The sequence below is a fragment of the Lingula anatina genome, chromosome 6 (genome assembly GCF_051362555.1).
Source record: "Lingula anatina isolate TDL-2025a chromosome 6, LinAna3.0, whole genome shotgun sequence".
Taxonomy (NCBI): Eukaryota; Metazoa; Brachiopoda; class Lingulata; order Lingulida; family Lingulidae; genus Lingula; species Lingula anatina.
The window spans coordinates 15,913,897-15,925,459 of NC_141772.1; the positions used below are offsets into that span (position 1 = coordinate 15,913,897).

The 11,563-nt window shown below is 35.2% G+C and overlaps 1 protein-coding gene across 4 annotated transcripts in view; it reads right to left on the minus strand.

Annotated features, from left to right (window-relative positions):
* The window catches only part of LOC106154903 (TBC1 domain family member 30), a 51,507-nt gene that overhangs the window by 12,758 nt on the left and 27,186 nt on the right, over window positions 1-11,563 (minus strand). For 3 of the 4 annotated variants that reach the window (XM_087014926.1, XM_087014927.1, XM_087014929.1), the window contains 3 exons: window positions 2,912-3,039; window positions 2,161-2,286; window positions 335-520 (listed from right to left, as the gene is read on the minus strand). In XM_087014926.1, the coding sequence (XP_086871052.1) occupies window positions 335-520; window positions 2,161-2,286; window positions 2,912-3,039 (440 nt within the window). Of the gene's footprint in view, window positions 1-334; window positions 521-2,160; window positions 2,287-2,911; window positions 3,040-10,808; window positions 10,968-11,563 lie in introns of those variants that run through there. The other variant, XM_087014928.1, reaches the window with a different exon arrangement.

Genomic DNA, 11,563 nt, shown 5'->3' on the forward strand with positions numbered 1-11,563 from the left:
CAGTGCATTGTGTGTTCAGTAATATTGATTACAGATGGTTTTTCGGATGCACGAGGCATAAAGCAAACATCATCCAAATCAGATGAGTTGTGATATCAAAGCATACTCAAATTCCTTTTGCAGCCCGACAATGCAATCCCAGTCTCGCATGAAATATTCTACTTTATGGAACTCTTATAGTACTGAAAATTAAAATCTGATTCAAATATCTGACAACGTGAATATGAATTTTGCACAGAGTATGTTATGTCTAAAAGCAAATCCTAAAGTCACTGTGTTAATAAGGTTATGACAAATGAACAAGTGTAAGGCATTTCCTCTTTGTGAAGCTTACCTTCAAAGTATCCCCTTCTTTTCTCTCCATAACATTCAATATCAAGGCAGCAATGACATTGAATCCCTGGCAGTAGCCAACAGTTTTGTTCCACCTTGCATAGGCCAGGAGCACTCTTTTCAACACAGCCCTGTCTTGCTCATTATCCTGGCCACTAAAACCACTGCAGCCTGTCCTGTGGAGATCCTGAAATATATAGGATAATATGGATAACTAGAAAACTAGAGAGCTTATACCAACTCCTGGGTATGCACCACCAGCCTGTCCTGTGAAGATCCTGAAATATATAGGATAATATGAATAACTAGCAAACTAGAGAGTTTATACTAACTCCTGGGTATGCACCACCAGCCTGTCCTGTGAAGATCCTGAAATATGTGGGATGATTTTGATAACTAGAGGATACAGAAAGGTAAAACTGCCTCTTGGTATGTACTGGTACTAGCAGGTTTTGGGTAGTGGTCCCTCAGGTCACCAGTGTCTAAGAAATCTACTAGTCTAAAGCAGACATTGTGGTCAATTCGTGGACGAATTTACATAATTTTACTCAATCAAGTTTACATGTTTGGTACTAGGTCACTGGTTGAAATGGCAGACTGTTATATGCCAGACTATGTTAAGTGTATCACTTTAGTTTTCTTTTTTCAACCTGGCATTGTAAATATCATATCAATACAGAATATAAGTGTTCACACATTAATTTATAAAGATGGCTAGGCAGAACAATATGAAAAATAGGTGATGTGTAACATTCCATTAATGCACATTACAAGTTCATTTTTATCAACATAACACATTTTGATCATCAATCTCTAAGAAATTCTTTTTTTAAATATCCATTCCTCAAATCTTATGTGAAAGTCGATGCTGTACCTTCTGAATGTCATTTTTCAAAAAGCTATTTCCAGTATTCAGTTTGTGATCTCTACAATGAAACCATAAATGTGATTTCTAATTTTGAGAGAGATTATCTGATCAATGAACCATTAACCATAATGCTGCACAAATTTAAAAGCAAACAGCAAGGAAATACAATCATTGCCGTAACCCTTAGTTGACCAAGAATGGTAATTACTCTGACCTTTTTAGATACACAGATACCATAAAATCCACTATTGGCTTCAATTTCCAAGCCGTCCAGACTCCATTAAGGCCTGTGACAGCATTAAAAGGAAATTTCAACTAACTAGGAAATTGATTTGGTTTCTCGGAATCAAATAAAATAGAAATGTGGGCCCAAGCGTGTTTTGCTGAAATTCCTAGAACTAAAGTAAACTTTTGGCAAACAAACTAATTTTCTGAAAAATCACTTGACATTAAGCTCAAATTGTCCATGCATTTTTTTTATTCTTTAAAAAACGAAAATAAAGATACACATGTACAAAGTTCTGAATTACAAGTTGAAGTTTCATTTTTGTGGGAAAGATTTTATTATACATATATAATAGCTCTGGAGAGCAACCGTTACCGGATGTTTCATATTTCTTGGATTTATGTAGCTAAATTCATAATTGAAAGTTATTCCACAAGACTGATATCTTTCAACATTTTCCAAAAAATGAAGATTGAGAAATTGAAAAAAAAAATCCACATTCCCCTTGCATTTTGCATCATACAATCATGAAACCATAGTTTGCATCCTGTGCTCATTTTTATCATGTAATACATGCACTTCACCATGAATATCACATTCAACTATACCCTCTTGTTGACAAAAACTACAAAAAATTCATCACAATACCAGCTTATTATCATCAGGGTGGCTGTTCTTGCTGACTGTCAGCACCCTGAATTCAGAGTAGCCACCACGGCACACGATACTGTACCTTTACAATCTGCAGTCCCAACTTGTTATCATCAGGGTTGCTCTTCTCATTGAAGGTCACTTTCAGTGTCTTCTCCCAGTCTACACTGAGGTTCTTGATGTGATTGTCTGCCAGACTCAGCCACACCTACAATTAGCGCAGAGAGGTTCAACTTAAAGGTTAACCTTAATGATAAAATAAACATATAAAATTTTAAGTGTATGCTTGGTTGATTATCTACTCATGGTATTTACTGTTACGTAGTTAATAAAAACTTATTTGTAAGGTTCAACGGAAACGTGGTAACATGTAAAAAGTATTGTAAAAATATGTCCCCTGTTTAATAAGGGTCCAAGGTCATAGGGTCAAATGGTCTTATCTAAATACGTTTTGATTTATGCTATGACTGTAAACTTGGTTGAAAATCTGATCAACATATATGTTTGGAAAGAAATGTAAAAGGGTACAGAGCTGAAAATTGTTTTAAATGCAAAATAAGTGATATGCATGTGGTAAAACTGTGTTGCATTTGAGGAAAATTACTAGCACTGTAAAAAGTTGACATTAAACAGAAGTAAGAAGGGCTTTAGATTTTAAAAAGTTATTTGATGAAATATTTTCAATATGAAAACAAAATTAAATAAGGTGTCATGTAGGTGGACTACTGCTGATTACCCTAGCTTAGATCAAAGCATAGTGAAAGAAGATCAAATGGTCTTCACTTTAAGACTGGTCTTAGTTCTTTTCAGTGTCAGCTTTGGAAGTTACAAACCTTTCTCCTGAACTCCTTGGGTATCCCCATAGGCAGGCGCACCACGGCTTTCATGGCATCTAACCACTGCTGATAGGCGTCATCACCAGGGAGGGGCTGGAGGCTGAACTTAATACGGCTATCTACGCCTGGAAAGATACAAACAATTTTCCACTTAAAAATAGTTTCAAATAGTTAAAACTGTTAACTGAAATGTCATCCTTATATGGTTTATGAAGACCTGCTCTCTCTCTCTCTCCTCCTTTAGTATAAATTCCATCTCCATTTGCTCTCTCTCTCTCCACAACATGCATGTGCTTGCAAACTGCTTATTTTTTTGGTGAACTTGATAATTTATCTGTCTTTAGAAGCATATTATATGTAAACAAGTACAATAGCTGTGTATGTGTTTATCAAACACATCATGAACAATGCTGTACTCAACTGAACTTGTTTGGCTAGACTTGCTTTGGTTACGTGTGTCTTCAAAGATGTACACATAAATTATTTCACACCTTACATTGTTCTCTACTTGATATGTCCAACAAAAATGCAATTTATAGCAGAATAAGTATATCAGTACTGCATGTGCCATTGAAACAGTCAATTGGACAAACAATAATTGATGATTTCAAGTGTCTCTCCCTACTCCAAAACACTATGATCCTTCCTGTGTTCTTCAAACACGAAAATGATATTGTTTGCTCAAAGTTATCAATAACCCTCACAATATATTCCAATTCCACAGTTAATAACTGATAATCCCTTTATTGTTTCATTAAGCCTGTCATACATCATTCAGACAATTAAATATCAGAGCATGCTTACATGACATTTTAGGTGGTTTAGAACTGGAAAGGATTGAACTTTGGCATTTAAATCTAATTCACAAAGGCCTTATAAGTAGTTCTACATAGAGTTAAACAGCATGTTGATAGCCTTGACTAACATCCTATGAATTTTACTTCCTGCCACCATAATTTTATTAATACAAAATATTGTAACCTTATTTAAAAGAAATTGGCCTTGTCCAGTTCAGATCAAGGCTCTGTTTGGGTGACACTAATGAGAACATTCACATCGAGAATAGCTGAGGTTTAGCAAGGATAAGACCTAAATATGGCGGACCTACACAGGGGCGGATCCAGAGATATTTTCTGACAGTCTTCTAAATTATCTTTGATGATCCATCCTCCATTTCTGACTATCTTCCAACAGAAAAAATTTGATACCCATCAATGTAAACCTGAAAATCTGACTGTCTTCCAGAAGACCCAGAAGACGGCCTAAATCCGCCCCTGCTACATGAAATTGAGACTGCGTATGTCGGCAAAAAATTGTCTTCCAATGAAATTTTCAAGTTTTTACTGTAGAATCAAGGTAATTCAGTCAGGGGCAGAGTTTGAAGCTACCATGCCCAGGCCAAAGATCTGTGGAAACTAATTTCAGTTATCAGTCACTGATCAGATTCTCCAATATTAGAAACGGCACACATACACGATACAAAACACAAACTGCTCCATTTATTTCTGACTATGTTTTCATTTGTTGTTATGTTATCATCAAAAACATGAGCTTATTAACAATCTATAATTATTGACCGAGTTCTGTAATGTTGGTAATCCTGCACTATGTTCAACAGACCACATCCTTGAAATCAAAAGCCCACTCAATAGTGAGACTTTGGGTGGATTCCCATAGATTCTAGATTGATCTATCCCCGTGGGGAGTCTCACTAGATTACTGTCAGATAATCCGGCTTAAATGTCCGTCCCGCCTGCTACAAGCTGTAAGGGGGTAATTAACTTTCTTGCCCACTCGGCCGACAGCTATTTCGCGTGAACCCCCAGGGAGTTAGGTCGATCTAGTTGGATTGATCTAATCTCTGGGAATGGGGTCTTTGAATAACACCCTCAGTTTCAGAATGCACTGGAAATGCAAAGAATGGTAACGGAAAAATGTACTAGTACATGTACATATACAGACCTTATTGTCCTTTGTATCCCAGGGTGTTTCTTTTCCATCATATTTATTGATGCAAGAAACATATTTAATAATATATAATACATATATAATACATATAAAGGTGGTAATTGGCTATTGGCATTATAAGCTCACCTTTACAAAACAATTATAATAGAACTAACTACAAGATAAATAATAATTATGGAGAATAAAAAAAAATGTTAACGATAAATATTGATAATTATAAGAAGAGGAGATGTAATAAAGGTGGTAGTAGGGTTGTTAGGCTGCGTTCACATGAAAAATCTATTTTCTAAAAATCTATTTGCGGTATCTTGTGATCACGGTCTGTGCCATGAATACCCCTTGGCGTAATTACTGGCAGCGCTGAGAATTGATTACAGCTTTGGAAGTAACTGGCTCGCGCTGCCCGTCATTACGCCGTGGGGTATTCAGGGCACAGACCGTGATCACAAAATACCGCAAATAGATTTTTAGATTTTTAGAAAATAGACTTTTCATGTGAATGCAGCCTTAAACAGTGATCATTCAGGAAATGGTGACAGCTTACACTGGGATGTTCAACTGTATTGGTTAAGTTGTTCATACACCGCAATACTTATAATTGCTGAATGCTGCAACAAATGCAAAAAAAAAAAAAAAAAAAAAAAAAAAAATTCTGCCTAGTATTTTATGTGATAAATACAGTTTAACACACTATACTGGTTCATCCTGCAGTAATAAAATGCACTCAGTGACTAGTGACACAATGAATATTGCTTAATAAGCGGGTATATTTTACAAACCTATCTCTGACTGGTTATAAAACCTGGATAGCACTCAATATAACTGAAAACTGAAAATTGATAACATATGATATATGCAACTGACAAATGTGATATTTTGGTATTATTTACACTACAGTAAATAAATAAATAAATAAATAAATAAATAAATAAATAATGGTTACTGGGATTTCTTTATATGCAGTCATGAAAGAATAATAATCAATCAAGCATGCAGAAAAATGGCTACACTGTATTACTTACTAGTATTCTTAGACTAGTAAAAAGTTGCTTCACAAGATGGGCAGCCTATGCCACAAACAGTTGGATGTGAAAAAGAATAAATCACCCATTGCATAATTTAAATTTACTCAACTAAAATGTAAGGACCAGTTTAGGTGACTCTTTTTCATATAAGAGTTGTCAATCAAAACACAGTAGTACAGCTAAAATATAACTTACTAGTAAGATATACTGCTCAATGTGAAAAGGCCTTACATATGTTTGAAGAGTTGCAGAGAAGGGCTGACCTATCTGCAACGTGAATGCAACTTCAGGTCAATACTCATCATCATTCTCTTTTGTTAGTAATGTCTCCTGAGGATACTGGGCACCCCATGTTTTTGATTGAAAGATGTAAATGAGGGATTGCTATTATAGGCAAGTCATTTATCTTTGAGCCGCAGAATAATCCCACTGCAGCTGAAACAGATTAACACAAATGCCAAAAGATGTTAAATAGATAACCAAAAATTGGGCATTGTATTTCGTGGAAATCATCTTTTAACTGTGTAATGTTTGTAATTGGGACAGATACGTTCTCAAAGCAGGGGCCCCTTAAAGGTTATCATGATGGGAAAATACTCAATGATTCTAAAAAAGATGATCCCTGTTTCCAAAACCAAATTACTGTCAAGTTCAGTTATGAAGGTGATTATTCAGTACTAAGCAAATACAAATATACAGTGCCACATTTATGTAGAAAAGATTCCTCAAGGAAAAGGAATTAACTACTGTAGCTATCAATTGACTTAGACCTTCAAATGTTATATGGTGAACCCAATGATTCTGTAAATAATTTTTCTTTAATGCTGCAGATTCAGAAATTATGAATTAAAACAATAGAAATGAAAATTTTCAAAGTTAATTTGTTGGTTAGTTCTAGCTGAACTGATCTCTCCAATGACAAAAAAAAAAAAAATAATAAATAAAAAAAATAAATAAAATAAAATAAAATTAAAAAAAAATCTCAAACAGTCACTTCACTTTATTACTTTAGGCCAGATTTTCTGTCAGGTATATTAAGCATCATTACAAAGAATTCAGAAATTAATCCCTATCGCAAAAGAAGCTCACAGACAAACCGCCATCAAGAAATACCCATTCACAGTAATGACCAAACTGAGTAACCCAATTTTGACCAAATTTAATGGCACGATATATGATTGATCTTGGTTCATTTCCTGCCCTGAAGGCAGACGAGAAGCTCCTTATTCTTTAGTCACATACTATAACCCTCCGCTGCATGGAGCATCTTACAGATAATTTGCACTCAAGGAAAATGACACTGTGTTTCCACTAACTCCAAAAAATTCCACCACCACTGTTCTTATAACTCTTTGGAAATCATGTCTTTAAATAATTATAATACTACTATTTACTAGTTAAATAAAATGAATTACAACAAAGAAAATTTTTTCAAAAGAGAAGTTTAATGTTTTTTAACCATGAAAAATGAAGTCTACCTTTCATCAAAGAATTTTTGATCATGACTTTTTCAGAAATGATTTAAATTTTTTTCATCATCACAATAAAGAGACAATAAAAATAACAAAGAAAAAACTTAATTCACTGCACTGAGATATTAATTCAACATTCTAAACAAGGACATTGCAAAAGGTAATTAAGCTTCCTATTTTTTTTCCATCAGCGTGAAACAAACAAATGGAACATTGCTGCTAATTAAACATTATGATTGCAAAGTGCCATTAATCATCTGTCTGATAAAAATCAGACAGAAATAACAGGTCTTACGTAAATGTGCTTTTAAACAAAATGGATTGTACAATAAACTACCAAAGAATCAAAACCAATTTGACATTTCAAAAGAATTTGCCACTGTGCTTCACTATTGTGATTCCCTCTGACTTGGTTTCCTGATTTTTTTAATCTGTGAGAATTAATGGAGCATCGTTGCTATTTTCCGATTTCTAAATGGCATCATTCGCAATAAGGATGAGACAAAATGGTAAGAACTCATGCAGCAGAAGTGACTAAGCTGAGGCAATACTGTCACTTATTGATGAAACTGAAATAAATTGAGTGGAAATATCCATATTTCATTGAGTAGGACTTAAGCGGGGAGAGAAGGGGGTGGGGGTCAGTGGCAATAAGGTCAATATTGGCGACATCACAGAGAGACACAGAGATCAGAATAAACACACACACACACACACACACACACACACACACAGATACAGCATCTGTTAATAATGTAGAGTACTAGTATTTGGTCTAATGGAACTTTAATCACATGCATCTACATCCATTTGCATTTGGCTTCCTACATGCACCAGCTAGAATAACAGACTCTGACAATACTCAATTCTTGGAAAAGCTTAGTGATTTCCTCAAACCATAAAAATCATAATATGATTTGAGATTCGCAATCAGGAATCTTTGGGAAATGATAGAGCTTCAGTACCTGGGTAAAAAAAACATAAACAGGCAGATGTTTTTATTCAACACTCGACATTAAACCTCATTTGCAGAAACCTTTCTATGCACCGAGGGTAATGACACTCTTCTGAGGTCTGCAACAACATAATGATGGAAAACTAAGTCACTAATTGTTTTATTATATCATTTCATGCTTGAATGTCAATGTCCTCCAAGATAATATCAAAAGTTGCAACATTACTATCATATCCGTCATTGCTGTGACCAACTGATGATGTTTCCTACTTTCTGATTGCTTGGTCATCTGACTGATAATATGTTTTCTTTACTCTGATTGGTTAAAAACCAGTGGTTATGTCACTGGTCGATCATATACTGTGTGATGGTATCATTTGTGAATAATGAGTTCTATCAGACTTCTGGATAAAGGATCATGTTCTATGCTTATTCTAAAATAGTTATTAAGTCACATACTGGGAAATACCAAATGGTATAGATGAAAGGGTCCAATAAAACCTGCATTGAACAAGGCAATAGTTTTCACTTTAAAACAAAACTGTAATGAAGGATTAATTGTGGTTTGGTTGTGTTTCCTTCCCACCTCCTGCGAGCCTAGTTTCAATTACTGACAGCGTGTGACACCATATTAGACATAACAGCATCATGCTGATGTAACTACATCATTAGGCGCCTGACTAATATCTTGTCATTTACCATTCTGTAATTGAAACACGGCTCACAAAGGGGGGGGGGGGGGGGGGGGGGAGGATATGTTTCCATATTACGCCAATGTCAACTAAACAGATTGGATATATTTTCTCAGTGACGCAATAAATTTATGTTCTGGTGCATCCATATATAAGAACATTTCAGTGCTTACAAATATTCATAGTCACCTCAAACTTTGACCAATATTTAAAATAATTCATCATTACCCAAAACAAGCAGTCTTCAATTTCTATGTTTCACCTCATAAAATATTAATAAACTTCTAATAAACAATGTTTAGTAAGGGCCACCCTAATCATAAAATCTTAATGATATTCAAGCAGCCTATCTAAAATATCATCTGGTGTCATCCTCGAAATTTCATGTCAAAATCTTATCATATTGTTAAGTCCAAGTGAAATATTCACCATGGCTTTTTTTTTTTTTACTCCTAATCTAATTGTGACTGAATATTATCATGATCAGATGACACAATGGTCCAAAAGTTCACCAAAAACTTAATATTGGGTACACAAAAATCTAAGTTATGATTTAATGATGTAATATATAAACAACAAAGTAAATGAATATCTTAAAAATTGTCAAAATCTTGAAAGTGAAAATATAACCATTTTAAACAACATGACAGGTAGTAGTATATATCTGAAATATAGGTTATCTAAATCTATATCAATAATTTGCAGCTGAAATAAAAATTCCTTTCCCTACCATCTTGTTGTTTTTCTTTGACATTAACTCAATGGAAATACTAGTATACATCTGTGGTCTAATAATAAACATACTAGTACAGAATACATATATTTTAAATGGGCAATTTTTTGCTAGGAGCAATAATGACATTGATTTCTATAAGCAATCTTTATTTTGGGCAGACATACATAAACAAATTTTCATCCAGAGCTAATCACTTCCATCCTCATGCAAGCAGACACAAATAGCTATGGCATTTTGATATAATCACAATTAATTTTGGGATATTTAACAATGATCCTCAAGCCTAAGCAAATGGTATTTAACGACTTCTCTTTGCTATGCTGTTACAATTACTGGTCGCAGAAATCAATATTCTCCACCTACCCTACTCCTACACACCACATGACTTGAAGCTTCAATTAACCAGCGGCAATATCACCAAGAATATAAAGACAGAAATGTTAAACGTGTCAACAGCTCTTAATCATACTGTTTAATACTAAGTGTATAAAATCTTGAGGTTTTTTTTCCTTCATAAGAACAATAACGAAGTGGGAATTCTCTGTGGTAGATGAAGGGAATAGTTTGGCTAAATTCTACCCCGAGTTTCATAAAGCACTGCAAATTAAACTGTCTATTATTGACATGACACTGGCAACAGCAGAACTCTCTCAAACTCAGGGTACTCGGCTAATACCTATGAGAAACAAGATTCAGAACCTAACTAAGTGGAGATGGTTGGAGGGGGTGTATATGGCTATTCTATATTTCAAAGTACATTTGCCACTGAAATAATGCCTGACAGTTATATGGAGTGGGCACAAAAAGCTTTCCATTTTTTACAAGAGCACACGTTATTGTGGGATCAATAAAAACATTCCTATCATGACTGGATCATGACCAACGTACATGTAAATTGTGATTATTTTATCATTGGAAATATTCATTCAGTGTGTCTGTCTGCAGTAGGCCAGAGATTCTCATAAAACACACACCCACCCACACACATACTAAATCAAAGTTAAGGCACAGAAACACAACAGAATATGGCCATTACGTAACATTACCTGCGTTACCACAAGTGCGTTTTTCATTCATTTCGCCCTGCACGAGTCTCTCTTGTTTTAACACAGATGACGTCAAGAAACTTGTAGGTAGTAAACTGTTCAATATTTCTTGCATCCCTTCTCTTTGTTTTTCCTTTACGGCACATCTATATATTCATCTATATAAAGTCCACCGGCGTCTGCTGACCCGGCCAAATATCGACACCCTGAATATTCAACAAACAACTCACTGTAGTCGACGCTCCGTAAGAGAATAAAAGGCACGCATGGTTACATTGGCTGGACTGGTACACGACTCAGTTTCATAGCACAGCATGAAACGGTGTATTTTTTCTAGACTTTTTCTTAGCAGGTATGGAAACGTGCTTCGTCGACTCTTACGGGGTACCAGCTGTAGCAAGCAGCGTAGCAATTCCGTCTCCCAAAATCGATCTCTCCTCTGTCGTCTTAATCGTCACTGATATTACCAAGTGACAAGTGCAGAGTAAAATGTGATTTAAGTCGTCTTTGCGTGTACCTCAGGCCGATGGCAATAAAAGATGTCGTCGAGACACTGCCGCTGAGTATATTTTGTCGAACGATCCCCGTAGCTGCTTCAGCTCCTTGAGACGTCTTTAAATGACATGAAACACCGTTTGATTATACGGGTTCGCATCGTCACGTACAGGTACGTCGAAGCAAAAATATGTATTTAAATAAATTCTTGTTGTCGGAATCGATCTTTCCGTACAATGAGGAACAAAGACTTTTTCGAT